A 16,930-nucleotide genomic window follows, 5' to 3' on the forward strand; every position below is an offset into this window, starting at 1 on the left:
GTCGCGATGGCCGCCTCGATCTTGGGGTCGCTCTTGGGGTCGCTCGCCGATTCATCAAGTGTGAGTTCCTCCAGGCGCGCTTCGAGCGTGTCCATAAAGTTTGCATCGCGCTGTGCAACGTCGTTCTTGAGCTCGCTGAGGGTATACTCCAGGCCTGAAAACCCGCTGCGCAGCTTCCCCAGTTCCCGCAGCGCCGACGCAACGACTTTCGAACGCGCGTCAGCCTTGTGAGAGCCAGCCGCGTCCTCATCCTTTGCCAGCTCCGTCCGCTTGCGCTTGCGAGGGCGCTCCGAGTCCAGCTCATCCGTGTCGGACTCGTCGTCCGTCTTGCCCTTCACGTGATTGTCGAGTGCAGTGTACAGCTTCGTCGTCTGCTCAGCGAGCTCCGTAAACGTCGATCTGACCTCCTCGAACTTGCTCTCGACGCGTTTCACATCCGGCTGGCGCACCGCCGGCCAGAAGTTCAGCGCGACCAGACGCGTCGTCGTCTCCGCGATCGTCCTCTTGAGCCTGTCGGCGTCTTCCTCGAGGGCGGCGAGCCGTGCCCTCTGTGCTGCCTGTTTGGCAGGGGGTAACGCCGCAAAGGGCTCGGACTGCACGACCTGCCGGTGCACGAGGATGTTCTTCTCGACGGCGTCGTATTCTGTGCGGGCTTTGATGCCTGAAGCAATGACACTGTGGACGCAAAAGTCAGATAATAAAAGGGTAGAGGAGTCAGCAACGCACTTGAGTCTCTCCTCCCAGACCTTGGACTGGTCTTCGTCCGAGAGGGCCATGGCGGGTTTATTGGATCTAGGGAGTTGAATTGACGTAAACGCGGGTGCCTTGGGGGGTGGCGGAGCTTCCTTGGATGGCTGCAACGTCTGAGGGGGTGGGGGACCGTCGGATGGAGGCGGGCGAGACTGCGATAGCGACCTGGCTTGGGGTGGTGGAGGATAAGGTGGCGTTCGGGGCCGAGCAGCGGTGGTTGGCGACGCGACGGGCTGGGTTGCACGTTGCGTGCTGGTTGCTGGAGGAGGCGGAGGAGGCATGGACGGTGCGGACTTGGATGGGGGTGGTTTGCGCGGATCTGCGGTGGTAGGGGGTAGAGGTGGTGGGGCTGCTCTTGGGGAGAGTGGTCTGCGTGTGTCGAACGTGGTAGATTTAGGGGACGAGGGTCTTCGTGCGCTGAGGGGCCTGGGGGAGGAGGGGCGGCCTCTGTCGCGGTCGCGGTCGCGTTCACGTTCACGCTCACGTTCGCGGTCACGGTCACGATCACGATCACGATCACGGTCCGACGGCATGGGTTCCGATATTCTGTTGGCAAGAGAAGGAGCGCTTGGGGTGGATTCGCCTCCGGAATGGTGGTGCAAATTAGGCGCGTGACTGTCTCGCCTCAGCCTCTCAAACCTATCCGAATCGGCGGACCGGACGGAAGAGGGGGAGCGGGACTGGCGAGACGGACCCGATTTGAAGGGGCGCTGGCGAGGCGGCGAGTATGGCGGAGAAAGCGAGCGTCGGCGGCTGGGAAACCCCTTGGCATAGTAAAAATCTTCATCGTCGTCGAGCACCTTGGAGGGGTGAGGGGGCGCGCCGAGTTTGGCGGTGTCCCATTCTGGGTCGTCTGGATGCGCAAAATGACAATCGTACTTTGGGCGCACACAACCAAGTCTGTCGTTACAGTTCCGTCGCGGCTTGCCGTTGTCGTCCCAAAACTAAGAGGAAATGAAGCAGCCCGCCACATATGCGCATGGTCGGAGAAGCACTTACATTGCATCGTATCCCCTTCGGCTTCCCGTACATGTGCGGATTTTTATACATCCTGGCTGGCTACTTTGTCTTGACTAGACCGATGGAGAAAGAAGGAGAATCCGGGGAGCTGGGAAGCTGGGGTGTTGAAGCTAAGTATGCTGCTAGTATGAGCTGCTTATAGGGGAGCTTCTTTGAGTGGCATGTCCCGGGGTCAATCGGATACAACAACAGTCGCGCCTTGTACTCGGGCCCCAGTCGACGTCAACAATCTATCAGAGCATCCTCCATTGTACCTTCAATGATGCTAACAGACAAAAAAGTAGACACAACTTCCCATTAAATGGAAACTATCATTAGTTGATCAAGTACGCGTAAAAGCAGCCCGAAAGCAAGAAGATAGCTACAAAGCAAGCCGAATGCACTGAGATCGTCCATGCATACATTGCGATTATACTGTATATCAAGATCTAAAACTCACTTACGTCCTCACGCCGTTTGCCTGGTCCCCGCTGCAGCCTCCGGCACATAGCTGGAGAACCGCACCAGCTTATCCCACACATACGCCAGGATCAGCTCGTTCTTCTTTCGCGTATCGACGTGATACCAATTTAACTGCTCTTGTAGCACCGCGCTCACATGCTTCTCCACCAGGTCCTTCACCGTCGCCTCGAGCAACGGCTTCAAGCCCGAGGCGAGCTCGGTATGGAGCTGTTCGACCTGCGGCACACGCTGCATTTCCTCTGGACGCTGCGAAGCCCTTGTCTGCGCCGCATCTAACTTCCTGTTGATTTCTTCAAGCTGTTCCTTCGCTTTCACCTGTTGCCTCTGAGAATCGGCGCGCTGAGTGAGAAATGTCAGCGGAGAGGAAAAACGCAGAACAGGACGGTCCCTACCCAGTCTTCGCACTGTTTGAGTATCGCTCTGCTCCGAGTCTCAAGCACTCTTTGATCCGCTTCGATCTTGCCGACAGAAGTGTGTAAACCCGCAATGGTATCTCGTGTCTCCGCCTGCTGCATGTGTGCTTCATCCAGACGCGTAGAGACGCCAGCGAGCGTCATCTGAGCCACAGGTGGAAGCACAATTGGTGCCTCCGCCGACTCTGCTCGGCGTTGCTTCTTCTCGGCCTCGTAAGTTTTGATCTTTGTCTCGATCTCTTCCCAGACGTTCTTTTGGGAGGAGTATTCTAATTCAGCTTTGAGCTCCTCAACGCTCTCAGCCAAGACTTTGAGACGTTTTGAAAGAATAGTGACGTCCTCAAGCTGCGGCGGCTGACTGAGGTCCAAGGGAGGGAGCGGTTTGTCCTCGTCTGCATCAGCAGAACTCGCCGGTTGCTCAGGCGGCTGGGTTATATCTTTGATCTGAGGATCAACCAGCTGCATCCATCTTTTCAGTTGGTTGAGATAACCGTCCACGTCGGCGGGGATATTAAAGCCAGCCAGCTCCTGAAGCCGCACGTCGACGAGGTCCGTGTTGAAAGTGAGCTGCTCGATCGCAGCATGGCGTTTCTTGCTCAGGATCTGCATCGTCTGTTCAATGCTCATGCGCTCTGCGTCGAGCATGTTCTGTGCGGCCGGACTGGATCGGCTGTAATACCCAGAGTGCTGCGAGTGTTTCAGGCGGATTTTCTGCTTCTCGGCCAGCTCGTAGCGGTGTCGCGCGTCAATCGCTTGACAAAGTAGCCTGAGGGATGCATATCAGTGGAGGCGCAGTAAGCGGCCAATCGAACGACTTACCTGACCGGGTCTTTCCATTTCTCCATGTCAGCTTCTTTCGGTTTCTGTGACGATACCTGGCGCTTCGACTGGGGAATCGCGCTGGTTGGCTCGGGAGGGGGCAGTGGAGTAGAGGGGGGAACGTCGCTCATCGTGACGTCCGCTACGTCCGTGTTGACCTGAACGCTTGGCCGTCGTCGAGGGTCAGCGATAGTTGATGCTGCGTTAGGTACGTTGGAGGTGCTCCAATCGCCTGACACAGGGGGCGCGCTGCTAGGCGGCACTGTGCTAGCAGGACTAGCAGAAGGCGCCATCGTGCTGGCGCTCGATGACCATGTTGATGCGGCCGACAAGGGTTCCGCGCCCCAGGAAGAGCCCGCACCGCCGGTAGATGGGGTAGTCGTTGAGCCCCAGCCACTGGACCACGCTGAGGAGCTCTCCTTCTCTTTACCCTTGGTCGAGGCAGCGTTCTTATTAGAAGTGTCTGTGCTTCCCCAGCCGCTGTCTCCCCATCCCCCAGACGAACTGCCCCATCCACTGTCATTAGCTGTGTTTTTATCTTTGTCGGTGCTGGAGGAGCCCCAGCCACTGGACGAACCCCAAGCGGACGTCGCAGGCGCCGAGCCCCAGGGATCAGAAGCCGCCACGCCGCCCGACTGCGAAGACGCGCCCCAGCCGCTGGTACTGGGCTCCGAGGTCTCTGATGGTTTGGAAGCGGCAGGGTGTGGGGACTCCCAGCCGCCGCCGCCACCACCACGGCCAGCTGGGGATGCTCCACCGAACGCGTCGCCAGATGTGCGCCTGCGTGCGGCCCAACCGGTGTCAGCTGAGCGACCAGGGATATCGCGACCCGGTCCACCAGGCAAGCCTCGTCCGCGTCCTCTGCTGCCACGCTGTAGACCCATATGAGAGGAGGGTTAGTGGGTAGGGAACATGCACCGGAGGGACGCCACGATCACGCACATTGGACTTCACCGACGTAGACCACGCTGGATTTTCAGGATGTACGAAGCCACAGGTTGCACCATGGGGGCATCCGTTGCCGACAGGTCGACCCTCTTCATCGAAATTCTAAATGAGCAGTACTGTTAGTCCTTTGTGCGGTAGAGAGTTGGCCAGTGTGCCGCACCCTGCATCGGACCAAATGAGACATGGTGAAAGTTGTGAAAAAAAAGAAAAGGAGAGAGATGCAATGGTGATTTTGGTGTATGTGTCAATGGCAAAGGGGAGTGAGAGGAGGTGTACCGTGACAGACCAGTTATCACGACGTTATATCAGGCAGTTATCGGGCGCGTCACGGTACAAAGGCAAGATATGTCGTGAATTAAGACGCGTCACAGTACGCATATGCGCGTCGTTACACTCGGAGTCAACTCAGTGCTCTGACTAGGTCCCATGCCTCGACTCCAGAGCCGACAAACACGTCTATTATGATTTCCTAGCGACAAGGACATCAAGAGTACAAGCGACAACCTCAAGCTACCAGCCCCACTCCGCAAGCACCTTCCCAGCCCACACCTCCAACGCAGCCCCCAACGTCTGCACCCCACCCGCATCGCCAGACCACAGCACAAACCACACGCTAGCAGCCAAGACACCCCACGCAAAGCCGCCCGCGACCTGCGCCCACGTATGGTGGCCGAGCGTCACCCGCGAGTACATGATCGCGCCCATCCACGGCACGACCACCGCCGGCGCGACGAGGCCCGCCCACAGCGGCAGGGAGCGGTGCACCTCGAGGTACATGCACGCGAGGGGCACGTAGGTCATGTAGAACGTCGCGCCCGATGCGTGCGTGCTCGGCATGCTGAGTTTATTCGAGCGCACGGCGAGAAGCAGGAGTGAGGGTACGTGGATCAGTCAGTGGATCTGAAGTGCGCCGAAGCAATGACACTTGTGCACTCACCCATAACTGATTTTCTTTCTATGTCCGCCTACGGGCCTCTGCTGCCTAATCGCTTTCTTGATGGCTTTGGCGCCGAGAGTGCATGCAAGGGCACCTGCTCCAAAGTATGCGATGCCAACTGAGCGAGTGTAGAGGATGGTTATAGCGGTCACTCCTGTAAGGACCTTCGAGGTCTGCAGCACTTTGTTAGCATAGTAGAGACATGACCAAGACATGACAAGAATGAGCATGCCTCATCTAGAAACTTTAACCAGGGAGGAAGGGTGCCTTCATGGTGTCCGGTCATCCGAATCAACGAGCGTAAGTAAGTCAAGTTGCAAGCGTTCACCGGACCTCTCCAATGACATCAAAGCCAAATTGTCATACCACGTCCCCATTTCCACAAAGGAGTACTACTCACGCCCTTTTCGTTCACATCTCTATGTAGCGTGTATTATTCCCAACCTAATCAATATAATTGCAAGAGCAGCCCAAAAAGCGGATATATTTACAGTTATATCCAAAGCCCTCTGCCGTCGCGAACGGCAATGAGCAAAGGACGAAAGTACGGTTAGTATCATCCTAACTATCTACCTACGCTACAAAAAACACAAGGCATCACATGAGTCGTCAAAGATTTCTGTAAGCATTCAAGAGTTCGTAAGAGGGAGTTCCACCGCAAAAGATCAACTTCCGTGCAAGGCAGTAAATAAAAGCAGGAGTCCAAGTATCGCAGTCGTCGTCGGTCGTGGGCCATGAGAGTCGGAATAAAAAGTCAGAAGAAGAGGGTGTCGCATAGGGAGGTGATTGAACAGGAGAAGTTGCTTGGCGAGCTGGTCATTCATTTACCACATCCACCCGCCGTTCTGTTGAGTTCTGGAGCCTGAAGGCCCTCGCGGAGGACCTCCACGAGCAACCTTCGGAGGCGGCGGAGGCGGTTTTACAACAACTGGCTCCTCATACTCCTCATACTCTTCATACTCCTCGTACTCTTCTTCAACCTCGTATTCTTCTTCTTCTTCTTCTTCCTCTACCTCTATGTATTCTTCACGAGGAGGCTCCACGACGACTTCTTCATAGACCGCAGTCGTCCGGGGAATATAGGACGACTTGGTAGTAGAGACGACATTAGGCGTAGGGAACGCCGCCCGACGCGTGTTAGCGGGCGGAGGGACGGTCATTGTTGGGAACTGGTTCTCATATTGGATGATGGTCCTCGTTTCTATTTCGAGTGTCGGCTCCGGAGGCGGAGGCGGAGGTGGTGGTGGCGGAGGAGGAGCTGCCTGAGGAGGTGGTGACTATATGAAGGAGAAACAAATTGTCAGCATTCAGTTCGATCACGAGCAGAGAAACCAAAGAGCCGGCGGCAGTACCCAGTTTCACGGAAGTAGAAACCCCCGCGAAACATTAAAAATGATGAAATGCGCGAAGCACCTCGGGTTGGGGTTTGGATTTAACCCTTTGATCGCCTTGAGCGATCACGTGCCAAGCGACGCGACGCGTCGCGGTTGGCATATGAATAGGGGTACTGCCGTCAGATCTGAGGCTCTGCCACAAAAGACAAGGGGGACAAGAGGAAATAAAAAACCGTTGTCCCCCAAGCCTGGACGAAGGAGGGGAAAGGAGACGGACTCTACGCGGGGTGCTTTTTGCCGATTTTACCATACAATAAAGGAGGAAAAAGGAAAGAGAAGAAAAGGTGGATGGGGAATGGGGTGTTAAATAGGTTGGAAATGGGGTTAAAGTCCCTCCTTCGTCTCAGAGCTCAGGACGGCGCGGATTGATGGGCGGAGGTACCTTGAGTTTACGCTTCATAGGAGGGGGAGGCGGCGGCGGTGGGGCTTCCTCGTAAATCATTTCTTCCTCAACGACATTGTCGTTGTTGATAAGTCTGCAGAGATATTGTCAGTCCCTTGATAATCGCTGTGGAAATCGTTACTTACACAAGTTGCTCCATAATCCATCCTTCTCGACGTGAAGCATCGTGCTCACGACGGTTAACGCTCTCCTCGCGGCGGCTAATATCGCGCTCGCGCTCGCCAACACGGAGCTCGCGGTCCAGAAGCTCTTCGGCACGAGCGCCGGCCTCCTTCCACCAACCAGGAGGAGCAAGATCGACCTCCTTGACAACTTCCTTGACGACAGTTTGAGCAGGAAGAGGTTCGACAATGGTGACGGTGGCGGGCGGCGGGCACATGGGGCACTCGGGCATGGGGGGAGGCATGGGCATGACACCGCCAGGGGCACCGATGAGAAGCTCAGCTTCGCGGCGAGCTACTTCGGCCTCGCGACTTGCGACGGCGCTCTCGCGAGCGATAAGCGCATGAGAACGCTTTGGGGTGAGAATGCCCCAGATGCTGTTTTGGACCCCGTCGTCGTTGGCCTCTTCGCCTCCAACTGCACCTACACTGGGGGAAGGAATGGGAACTGCTGGAGATGGAGTGCTGTTGCGGGAGGTGTTGGGCAGAGTGAGCATCACTGCAAGTACGGCAAGGATGAGGGACAGAACGAGGAGAAGGGTAGTGGAAGAGATGGTGCGGTGGTGGTGGTGCCTGCTGCTACTGCTGGTGGTGTGGTGCCTCTCGCGGTCGCGTTCACGATCACTCCGGTCGCGGTCGCGGTCATGATGAGATGAAGAAGGGTTTGCCATCCTCGCCGCCGTAACGTTCCGAGCGCTGATGGAATTCGAAGGCGACAAGGACGTTGCTGTTGGGGCGCGCAGATTGGCCGTAGTGGAAGAGGGACGGGGTTCAAAAGGTTACGTTGCCGTCGTCACTGCTGTCGACGGCGAGTCGTATCGTGAGCGGAGGAAAGATGAAGGAGGATGAAGGGATGAAGAAAAAAAAGCGGAGGCGAAGAAGATATACAGTTGGTTCGAAGTTGAACTTGGGAGGGCAATTGTTCGAATTTGGGGGGAATTTTGCTGTAGTTTTTATTACACCCATTTTATTTGCACTCCGAATTGAAGCCAAATAATGTGCACCAACAAGTGCAAAGTTACGCGACTCCCACAGCGTGGCTCCCCTATTGTGTTGCCATTGTTCTCCGGTTTGCCCGGTCTGGCCATTGCTTTATCGCTGGATCAGGCGGATGCTTTGCCCCCCTCGGGACGATTATCATCAAGCCTCGAGGCGTGTCGTGTCGCCGGGCTCTCCGAAATCATCAAACGTGTTTTCTGCGTGTTCTGGACGACCGAGGATCTCAGAATATCGGCAAAAACTTGTAGTGAAGGATACTAAAAATTGGTTTAAAAGCGCTGGGTTATCATGCAATTTGCAGCTTCTCTTGCCTATTCAAAAGAGCCGTCAATCAAGTAGATCGCCTTGGACAAAGTTGTAATCACCCTAATAGGCTCAAAGCACCCTGCCTGCACAGGCCGAATACCACATCTGGTTTTCATTGCCTGGTGAACAGTTTATCGTTCTAGCCTTGTAAGCTAGTATCCGTCCACTAACCAAGCGATAAATTAACCGAGCAAATGATCATACATGAAAAAGCATAAGTAGGATATCTGGACGAGAACGCGCCCATAATAAAAGAGATTTTAATCACGAGCATAGTCTATTAAACGATTTCAGTTTACCTCAATAATACTGTCCTCCCTCGCACTGCGAACCTTTCCCAATGAGCTAGTTGCACATCTTGCTCCGAATGGGCAATTGACCCTGCCTAACCCTCAAAATTCGTGGTTGAAGACATCTTCTTCATTGCCAGCGGCATGCCCATTACCGGCAGCACCGCCAGCCTGAGCTTGAGGGCGACTCCCACCGTGAGCGCTATATGCATTACCCGTCGGATCCTCGGGACCGTCAAGGTCAGCAGTGCTCTCACTGCGCCTGGAATAGGTCGAGTTCCAGTCGCCACCGGCATCACCCACAGTTGACGTGTTCTTGGACTTCTTCTTCTTCTTTTTGCGGGAGCCCTGGTCGGGATTCGCATGCGCCTCCTCTGTGCGAGACCACCGGTCACGGTTGTCCTTGCCGCTCTTTTTCTTCTTCTGACTGCCTGAGCTGACGAGTTCCGGGAGCGCGTTGTCAAAGTTGGCGGGATATTGCCAGCGGCCGCCGCCGCTTGAGCCGGCGTTGGCGGAGCCGTTGCCCCCATTGCCGTTGCTGTAGTAGGACTCGTCATCGGTGTTCCAGAGGCGGTTGTCGCTGGGGCGTGACGGCTGGCGCGAGAGCGTGCTGTCGGATCGGTGGTAGGGATCCGGACTATTCTCACCGGCTTCGAGGGGTTGGTCCTCAAGAGTAGAGTGCGGGTTACGGTCATTGTATCTGTGCGCCCACTGGGAACGTTGTTCATGGCGTTTAATGGTCGACGTATCAACGAGACCGTAGCGCTGAGCCCACTTGGGAGTGCGGCGGTGGTTCTTGTTGTTTCGGACGTTCTGAATGTAGAAGTTGTGGCAATGTCCTACATCGTTTCATGGGAGGCCGATTGCGCAGTGAGTGATGAAGAGGAGGGAAACAAGAGAATGATAGACTCACCGGGTATGTAGCCACAGATCGTGAGGAGAAGATTCAGCCAGAAGTCAGAGCCTATGCCGAATCGAGCTGCGACGGCTTGGGTAGAATGAGCGGGAGCAGGAGTCAAAAGGCGGGGGAGAACAGACCGAGCGGAGGAAAGAGGGTTCCAAGAATGAAGAGTAAGACGTTGAAGCCATGATGCCTCTTGATCTGAGGCCTCATCGGCTTGGATGATTTGGCGGGCATTGTGATGGGAGAGACTCAAGATGTAGGTCGCATAGGCCTTGCTGCTGCTGATGGGGCTGCGTCGTCGAGACCGCTGCGTCTGCTGGATGCCGAGGCGGGACAGGCACGGATTTATGTCGTAACCGTCTGTCTATATCAGGTAACGTTGCACGTGACTATAACCAAATGCGGTAAAGTGGCCAGCCATGCCCACTCGCTGTCAGAGCGAATGAGCCGCGAGCTCATTGGGCGTGCAAGGGGCTGTCATTCATTTTGCCCTACTCGCTGCAGTGCCCAGCTCTTGTCTCGCCGCTCGTCCCGGTCCACACGCGTATTTCGACCTCTGTTTCTGTGTAAGCACAGATCACTTCAACTCCCATAGTCTCTTGACGCGACGGTCCGCGCCAGAACGGGATCTCTAGATCATTCCCTCGTCATGGATGACGGGCTTGAGCCTGTGCTCGACCTCTCCGATGTCGTTCATGACGATCCTCTCGGCTCGGACGACGAAGCGCTCAGTCATTCCTCGCCTCCCACTTCAGTCACCATGCACGACCACATACCCTTCCCCGACCCCCACACCGAGGACTGCCTCTCATTGCAGCACCTATTAGCTCAATCCGACTCCACTTTAGAGCTCCTCGAGCGTGAGCTCACCAACCTCTTTCAACAGAATGCCTCTGCTGCATCCGTAGCCCTCCTCAGCGCCACTGCTCAACAACGCCAGTCCCTCCTTGACTTGGGCATTCACAACACCACAGAGTCTGCCGTACGCAATGACACCATCCTCACCCCGGACTCTGTTCATGGACATGGTGATAGCGCAGATGAGCTGTCCTCGATTGGGGGCTTGAACATCCCAGAGCTCGCCGCAATGCTCCAGGCCGCTCATGCTCAGGAGCAGGAGCGTCAGGCCGCCGAAAGCAAGGACAGACAATCCACCATGTCTCACGAACACCAGAGGCAGCCGACCCGCAATGCTCCTGCTTTTCACTCCCTCACCGCCAGTGACGATGCAGAAGATGCATATTCGCATGTCCCGCCCCCAAGGAGAGACAGTACATCTACCCCTGACCTCGACCTGCTCTATCCCAGAGAGCATCTCTCCGAGGACGGGAACACACCGTCATCGTCTCACTCACACGAACCGGATCTGCATGCACAGCGAAGTACGGATGCACCAGACGGATTTGGCGACATCAATGACATGCTCCTCAAGCATCTCTCCAGCCAATTCGAAGAGGATGACGTTCTTGCCACCCATTCCCATCATCACCCGCAATCATCCTCGAGTGATCCTGCTACCGCCCTATCACCCATCGAGACCTCCCACTCATCACCCATTCAACCACACTCTTCGCCTCCGCCCTCTAGCTCTCCTATTCCAGAACAGCCACTGGAGCCCATCGCTTCCACCTCCCGCCTCCCCATACCGACTGTACCACCGCCTCCTTACCGTCCACCAGGGCTCGCCCGAACCTTTCGTCGCCCAGTAACTTCCGATGAAGATAGCGCGCCTCCTGTAATCGAGGTTCTGCCCTTTGACAAAGACGCGCCACCGGAAAAGGAGAAAGAGAAGCCCGCAAATGTGCATACATGCCCGGAGACTGGGTGCGGCAAATCATTCACTCGTCGGAGCGACCTTGGGCGACATATGCGCATACATACGGGCGAACGGCCGTTCATGTGCGGACACAGTGGGTGCGGGAAGACGTTTATTCAGGTGAGTTCCTATGCATTTGGTGCAATATATACGTGCTTTTACATGGTACTGTGTAGCGTTCGGCACTGCATGTTCATCAGCGAGTGCACACCGGCGAGAAACCGCACAGCTGCGAATATCCCGCGTGTGGCAAAACGTTCGGTGACTCGAGCAGTCTCGCGAGACACCGACGGACGCATACCGGCAAGAGGCCCTACAAATGCGAAGATCCGGAGTGCGAGAAGACGTTTACCAGGCGGACCACGCTCACGCAGCACATGCGGACGCATGATCCGGGCTGGGAGCCCGATCCTAGCCTGTAAGTTTACTCTGTCTATATTTCATGCTCTTGGGTACCATTTACCCACTGACTGTGTATTACGGTTGTGCTGACTCGCGTTCAACTAGAAAATACAACTTCCGAGCGAAGAAGGCCAGGCTCGCAGCAGGAGACGACATCGATGTTGACCTCGAAGCTTCGGTGCGGACGATATCCGCCCTCTTTTCTGCATCCTCGCCGTCGGATTACCGAACCTGTCACTCGCACGCTCAGCGGGCGAATGGTGGAGTGCCCTTACAGCCGCGATATTCCGTCCGCGACCGCCACGAGGAGGATCCGGTGCTCGAGGCGCGCGTGGCGAGTATCAGCGCCGAGATCGCGGCTGCGATCGCACAAGCGTCAGCGCGGGTCGTGCATGAGCATTCAGACGACGAGGACGACGAGGACGGGGACGGGGACGGAAGTGGGGTTGAAGGGAGTGAAAACGAAGATATGGATAGTTGGGACGAAGGGCTTCGACAGGTGCGGGCAAAGGTGCAGACGAGTGGTATCCGGGGCGAGGTGGGCCAGAGGCTCGGTGACCGGGGAGTTGTCTCTGGTGGGGGCTCGCGCAGCGTGAATGCTGTCGGAGATGGGGGCGGTGATGACGAGGACGAGGACGACGAAGACGAGGATGAGGACAGCGATACTTTTCCTATTCCTCTTCGCACTCGGAAAGGGAAGGAGCCAAGTGACGTACCGGGAGGCGTGTTGGCTGGGGTGAAGCGGAAGCGATGACGCTGGACCAATTTGTGGTTTGCTGGTCATTTCGCATTGGGATTTTTGGACTGTTATTACTCGCTACTCATACGCATCACGAACATATGTACTACGTTACGTTACTGGATATTTTCACCGCCTGTATTCTATCATATCAACTAATCCAATGCATTGCTGAAGATTCTGACATGAAGAGACGGATGCGTATTCACATGCATTTAATCTGCACGGAGCGGGGAGGCGGGGCGGACCGCGGACCGAGTAATCAAGTGAGAGAATGATGTCAAGACCAGGCTGAGATAACTGGGGCAGACGACTCCCAAGACATCCCGTTCGTCTTCCGGCTCTGTCCTACACCTGGGTCACTCGCCACTACAAGACCTATATAACTCACCCGCTTCCACCCTGACAGTCATCCCGATTATCCACCATGGCCTCCGAGGAACTCCCCAGCACCGACATCATCACCCTCACAAGGTCTGCATCTCCCACTTATCGTGTGTTCGCGCTTACTCACTGCCCCTGTCTCCTCCGCATACCCTCCACCCGGCGCCTCATACACACAGACATGTTCTCCATGACCAGTTCCGACTTGGAGTCGCTGTAACCGGTGACCTCACCCTCCTTCTCATAGCCATCCAGACCACCTCCAAATTCATCGCAACCAACGTCCGCAAGGCTCGCCTGATCAATCTGTGAGCGCTGTCTCCCGATCACCCCCCTGAACACGGCCCCCGCAGCCTCGTATCGCTCCCAGGGTACTGATTGGCGCTCGCATCGTGTCCGCAGCGTCGGTCTCGCAGGCGAGACAAACGTCCAGGGGGAGGAGCAGAAGAAGCTGGATGTCCTCGCCAACGACATCATGATCAACGCCCTGCGCGCGTCGGGCAAGACCGCGGTGCTCGTCTCGGAGGAGAACGAGGAGGCGATCATCATCGACGAGCGCAACCGCGGCAAGTACTGCGTCGTGTTCGACCCCCTGGACGGATCTTCCAACATCGACGCCGGTGTCAATATTGGCACGATCTTTGGTATCTACCAGATAGTGAGTTCCGGGTCTTCTCGTCAATCCGTTGTGCGCTTGTGCATGCGCTTCGTTGTTGCTGCTTGCTTCTCCGCCGGCTTGGCCATCTGCGGTGCATGCAGACTTTTGCGGTTATCGCGGTCGCCCCACTTTTCTTCTTTGTGTTCCCAGACTTCCCCGTGTTGACCGACTGACGAATGCGGGGATGCTTTTTACGATGTTTCGACGTCACGTCCATAGCTTGTCTCGCTTATCGTTCTCCTCGATCACGATACTAACGTGCGGCGCCTAATTTAGAAACCGGGATCGACAGGGACGATCCACGACGTGCTGAGGGCTGGAAGTGAGATGGTCGCCGCCGGCTACACGATGTAAGAGACGCACCCACCCTAGAAATCAATCATGGTCTTAACGATGATGTTGCCACCAGGTACGGGTCCTCTGCGAACCTGGTGCTCTCCACCGGATCGGGCGTCAATGGCTATACGCTTGATGCAGCACTCGGAGAGTTCATACTGACGCATCCAGATGTAAGTGGATCCTATTCATTCATGAGTACCGCCCGCTCAGACCGGGGCTGTGTTCGCCATCGCGCCCGCGCGATTAGATCAAGGTTCCTTCCCGGGGAAAGATCTACTCGTTCAACGAAGGCAACTCGGTCTACTTCCACGAGCCCGTCGTCGAGTACCTCAAGTCCATCAAGTACCCCACCGCAGGCGCGCCCTACTCGGCGCGGTACATCGGGTCCATGGTCGCGGACGTGCATCGCACGCTGCTCTACGGCGGTATTTTCGGCTACCCCGACGACAAGAAGAGCAAGAGCGGAAAGTTGCGCCTCCTCTATGAGGCCTTCCCGATGGCGTTCCTGACAGAACAGGTGCGTTTCACGAAACCCGCTCTCACACCCGCTGCACGCCGTCCGTTGTTAGCGGAGAATTCAATAAAGGCAAAGGCACGGACAATGCTGCTGCTGCTGCTGACAATCTGATCCATCCTTGTTTGTTTGGGCGTTCGACCATGACTGATCCGCTGTTCTTCCCCTGCTACCGTAGGCTGGCGGCGTTGCAACGACCGGGCGCGTGCGCATCCTCGACATTGTGCCAAAGTCGATACATGAGCGCTGCTCCGTTTTTCTCGGGAGCAAAGAAGACGTCCAGGACCTCATTAAATTCTACGAGTAGTGGCTCAGCTGTGTATAGCGAGGGGCAAAGCAGCGGATAATAGCTACATAGTAGCGTCCATGCGCCATGAGGAAGTTTATCAGACATCATGTATTTTTACCAGGAACGTGTACATGTAATGCTGTGGTGTTGTCTCGCCGTGATGCATTGCAATGTTTATACATAGAAGGTATGATCCTCTGAAAGTCTATCTACATGCAGGTGATGAAATGAAAGAGGGACTCTTGTGATTGACGCGCCACGACCCCGTAACATTAATGTACAATGGTACACGCGCTGACTGATGCGGTAGCAGACTCGTAAGGATGAGCGTTGATAAGCCAGACAGTACAAAGGAAGGTAAGTAAAAGCATACAGAAACTAGTCATATAAATGTGCATGGCGTTATAACTTTATAGATAAGCGTATAGTGAGTAGTGAGTGGCCCATCAATGATAAAATATGTGCGACAAGGCCATTATGCCCACGCAGCGAGCCACGCGCCGAGAGTTGTATGGTGTGGACCCTACAGCGCCTGCCACGAAGCCGGCTTTTCCCCCCAAATCCCTCGCATCGCAACCGCGATACCTTCCGTCCGTCGCCTGCTCCAGCCTCGACGACAGTCGGTGGTCCTTCCCGCGGCGCGCCGAGGGGTCAACCTCCCAGAAACCCAGATCTGCATCAATCAGATTCGGCAACTGGTCGGCGTTATTTCGCTACTGTGACACCTTGAGCTTGGGCCTGAGCCTGGTGGGCAGCACCAGCGCCCGTCACGCCGACGACGAGACCCTTGAGCCAGCCATTCTCGCGGCGGAGACCCTCGCACTCGCGCTCGAGTTCTGCGACCCGCTCTTCAAGCTCCTTCGCACGTCGCTCGAGAGCGACCTCACGTTCCTTTTTCTTGAGACGGAAACGGGCGGATGCGGCGGTGTTACGACGGCGCTTGTCCTCCGTACCGACGACGCCATCGCTGCTACCTGGGCTGTCAGCCGCAGATGGAGATGCTGGCGACGAAGCAATGGGAGAGGCAGCTTGGTCGTTGGAGATCGTGTTTTTACGTTGACGCTTAGGCGCCGGTGCGGGGGCAGACGGAGTAGGTGATAGGCGATGAGAAGTAGGAGGGGATGAATGAGTGGTATGGGTGGTAAGGGGGGCAGGCTGTTGGGGCGGCATCATGGCCTGCGGGGGCTGGACCTGGGACTGGGCGGCATGGAGTGCAAGCAATTGAGCGAGCGAGGGCATAGGCAAAGGTGTCTGGGGGGCAGAGACGGGCGCTTGCTGCTGGGGCGGCTGAAGCTGCTGTTGTTGCGGTTGCGATGTGGATTGGTTTTGGTTCGAAGGCATGGTCATCGAAGGAGGGAGTAGATAAGGGTCTATGCCAAAACTGGAGAGGATGCTGTGGAGATCGACGTCTGAGGACGGGAGGTGGATAGGCTGTTGCTGATGGTGAAGGTGCTGGTGCTGGGCAAAGTTATCATGCTGATGGGGAAGAGCGGAACGACTCGGCTCGTCAGCGGACTGGAAGGCAAGATTTGTCCAGAGGTCGAGGTGAGCGGAGAAGTCTGGGAGGTTGGGTGTTGCGAGCGGGTCGCCCGAGAGCGAATCCGAAGAGGAGGCAACGGGCTGTACGACGTTAAGACCGTGGAGGGCGTGAGGAGACATGTATGACGATGCAGAGTCGATACTGTATAGGATGTATGTCGTCTAGCGCCGCTTCTTGCTGGTGGAAGGGAGTATACGGCACTGGGCAGCTATTCCTGGAATGCGATGGCGTAGTCAAAGAGCCAGATGGTGTGCGGCGGCTACAGCTGCGATGGCGGGGGAGGGGCTGGGCGTGGGCAGCTAATACGATGCGATAAAGATGCAAAGTGGCGAATCCATCCCAACGCCATATCCCTATTTAATTCGTCCCTCCCAGTCACACTCGTCACACATGCTCACCAATCCAGGCGTCTAACAACCTCGGCCCGTCACATCAATCACCAC

General features: G+C 56.1%; 7 protein-coding genes across 7 annotated transcripts; 2 read left to right on the forward strand and 5 right to left on the reverse strand.

Moving 5' to 3' along the window:
• Positions 1 to 2,093: 2,093 nt before the first annotated feature.
• On the reverse strand, positions 2,094 to 4,596 carry CONPUDRAFT_162434 (uncharacterized protein; the record flags this gene model as incomplete). Its single annotated transcript, XM_007766558.1, has 5 exons — positions 2,094 to 2,571; positions 2,625 to 3,411; positions 3,465 to 4,336; positions 4,407 to 4,514; positions 4,573 to 4,596. The coding sequence occupies 5 exons, from the start codon at positions 4,594 to 4,596 to the stop codon at positions 2,218 to 2,220; spliced, it is 2,145 nt and encodes a 714-aa protein (XP_007764748.1). The 3' UTR covers positions 2,094 to 2,217.
• A 248-nt stretch (positions 4,597 to 4,844) lies between these two features.
• CONPUDRAFT_97984 (uncharacterized protein) lies at positions 4,845 to 5,711 on the reverse strand. The gene is made up of 3 exons (XM_007766559.1): positions 5,582 to 5,711; positions 5,350 to 5,522; positions 4,845 to 5,250 (listed from the first exon to the last, which is right to left on the reverse strand). Exons 1-3 carry the CDS (start codon positions 5,633 to 5,635, stop codon positions 4,923 to 4,925), a joined length of 555 nt encoding a protein of 184 aa, XP_007764749.1. The 5' UTR covers positions 5,636 to 5,711; the 3' UTR covers positions 4,845 to 4,922.
• Positions 5,712 to 5,721: 10 nt separating this feature from the next.
• Positions 5,722 to 8,216, reverse strand: CONPUDRAFT_135001 (uncharacterized protein). The gene is made up of 3 exons (XM_007766560.1): positions 7,272 to 8,216; positions 7,126 to 7,219; positions 5,722 to 6,626 (listed from the first exon to the last, which is right to left on the reverse strand). The coding sequence occupies exons 1-3, from the start codon at positions 7,976 to 7,978 to the stop codon at positions 6,174 to 6,176; spliced, it is 1,254 nt and encodes a 417-aa protein (XP_007764750.1). The 5' UTR covers positions 7,979 to 8,216; the 3' UTR covers positions 5,722 to 6,173.
• Positions 8,217 to 8,776: 560 nt separating this feature from the next.
• Positions 8,777 to 10,033, reverse strand: CONPUDRAFT_79865 (uncharacterized protein). The gene is made up of 3 exons (XM_007766096.1): positions 9,941 to 10,033; positions 9,816 to 9,890; positions 8,777 to 9,741 (listed from the first exon to the last, which is right to left on the reverse strand). The coding sequence occupies exons 1-3, from the start codon at positions 10,014 to 10,016 to the stop codon at positions 9,005 to 9,007; spliced, it is 888 nt and encodes a 295-aa protein (XP_007764286.1). The 5' UTR covers positions 10,017 to 10,033; the 3' UTR covers positions 8,777 to 9,004.
• Positions 10,034 to 10,376: 343 nt separating this feature from the next.
• On the forward strand, positions 10,377 to 12,935 carry CONPUDRAFT_97988 (uncharacterized protein). The gene is made up of 3 exons (XM_007766561.1): positions 10,377 to 11,742; positions 11,799 to 12,040; positions 12,130 to 12,935. Exons 1-3 carry the CDS (start codon positions 10,456 to 10,458, stop codon positions 12,776 to 12,778), a joined length of 2,178 nt encoding a protein of 725 aa, XP_007764751.1. The 5' UTR covers positions 10,377 to 10,455; the 3' UTR covers positions 12,779 to 12,935.
• CONPUDRAFT_141870 (fructose-1,6-bisphosphatase) lies at positions 12,930 to 15,102 on the forward strand. Its single transcript, XM_007766562.1, has 7 exons — positions 12,930 to 13,237; positions 13,327 to 13,455; positions 13,550 to 13,805; positions 14,082 to 14,155; positions 14,215 to 14,314; positions 14,392 to 14,661; positions 14,837 to 15,102. The coding sequence occupies exons 1-7, from the start codon at positions 13,191 to 13,193 to the stop codon at positions 14,963 to 14,965; spliced, it is 1,005 nt and encodes a 334-aa protein (XP_007764752.1). The 5' UTR covers positions 12,930 to 13,190; the 3' UTR covers positions 14,966 to 15,102.
• On the reverse strand, positions 15,092 to 16,796 carry CONPUDRAFT_135004 (uncharacterized protein). Its single transcript, XM_007766563.1, has one exon. The coding sequence runs from the start codon at positions 16,604 to 16,606 to the stop codon at positions 15,653 to 15,655; it is 954 nt and encodes a 317-aa protein (XP_007764753.1). The 5' UTR covers positions 16,607 to 16,796; the 3' UTR covers positions 15,092 to 15,652.
• Between the last annotated feature and the right edge of the window lie 134 nt (positions 16,797 to 16,930).

Source organism: Coniophora puteana (genome assembly GCF_000271625.1).
Source record: "Coniophora puteana RWD-64-598 SS2 unplaced genomic scaffold CONPUscaffold_2, whole genome shotgun sequence".
Lineage (NCBI taxonomy): Eukaryota > Fungi > Basidiomycota > Agaricomycetes > Boletales > Coniophoraceae > Coniophora > Coniophora puteana.

Excerpts from the sequence above, each read along its gene's own strand:
- CONPUDRAFT_97988 (XM_007766561.1), top strand. The coding sequence starts at position 10,456 with ATGGATGACGGGCTTGAGCCTGTGCTCGACCTCTCCGATGTCGTTCAT. Across the intron at positions 11,743-11,798 it reads GCGGGAAGACGTTTATTCAG|CGTTCGGCACTGCATGTTCA; the intron begins GTGAGTTCCTAT and ends GGTACTGTGTAG. Across the intron at positions 12,041-12,129 it reads TGGGAGCCCGATCCTAGCCT|AAAATACAACTTCCGAGCGA; the intron begins GTAAGTTTACTC and ends GCGTTCAACTAG.
- CONPUDRAFT_79865 (XM_007766096.1), bottom strand. The coding sequence starts at position 10,016 with ATGAGGCCTCAGATCAAGAGGCATCATGGCTTCAACGTCTTACTCTTC. Across the intron at positions 9,891-9,940 it reads AACCCTCTTTCCTCCGCTCG|CCGTCGCAGCTCGATTCGGC; the intron begins GTCTGTTCTCCC and ends ATTCTACCCAAG. Across the intron at positions 9,742-9,815 it reads GATCTGTGGCTACATACCCG|GACATTGCCACAACTTCTAC; the intron begins GTGAGTCTATCA and ends GAAACGATGTAG.
- CONPUDRAFT_135001 (XM_007766560.1), bottom strand. The coding sequence starts at position 7,978 with ATGGCAAACCCTTCTTCATCTCATCATGACCGCGACCGCGACCGGAGT. Across the intron at positions 7,220-7,271 it reads TGGATTATGGAGCAACTTGT|ACTTATCAACAACGACAATG; the intron begins GTAAGTAACGAT and ends ATATCTCTGCAG. Across the intron at positions 6,627-7,125 it reads CTATGAAGCGTAAACTCAAG|TCACCACCTCCTCAGGCAGC; the intron begins GTACCTCCGCCC and ends TCCTTCATATAG.
- CONPUDRAFT_135004 (XM_007766563.1), bottom strand. The coding sequence starts at position 16,606 with ATGTCTCCTCACGCCCTCCACGGTCTTAACGTCGTACAGCCCGTTGCC.
- CONPUDRAFT_97984 (XM_007766559.1), bottom strand. The coding sequence starts at position 5,635 with ATGACCGGACACCATGAAGGCACCCTTCCTCCCTGGTTAAAGTTTCTA. Across the intron at positions 5,523-5,581 it reads GGTTAAAGTTTCTAGATGAG|ACCTCGAAGGTCCTTACAGG; the intron begins GCATGCTCATTC and ends AAAGTGCTGCAG. Across the intron at positions 5,251-5,349 it reads AGAAAGAAAATCAGTTATGG|CATGCCGAGCACGCACGCAT; the intron begins GTGAGTGCACAA and ends GAATAAACTCAG.
- CONPUDRAFT_141870 (XM_007766562.1), top strand. The coding sequence starts at position 13,191 with ATGGCCTCCGAGGAACTCCCCAGCACCGACATCATCACCCTCACAAG. Across the intron at positions 13,238-13,326 it reads GACATCATCACCCTCACAAG|ACATGTTCTCCATGACCAGT; the intron begins GTCTGCATCTCC and ends TCATACACACAG. Across the intron at positions 13,456-13,549 it reads AAGGCTCGCCTGATCAATCT|CGTCGGTCTCGCAGGCGAGA; the intron begins GTGAGCGCTGTC and ends TCGTGTCCGCAG.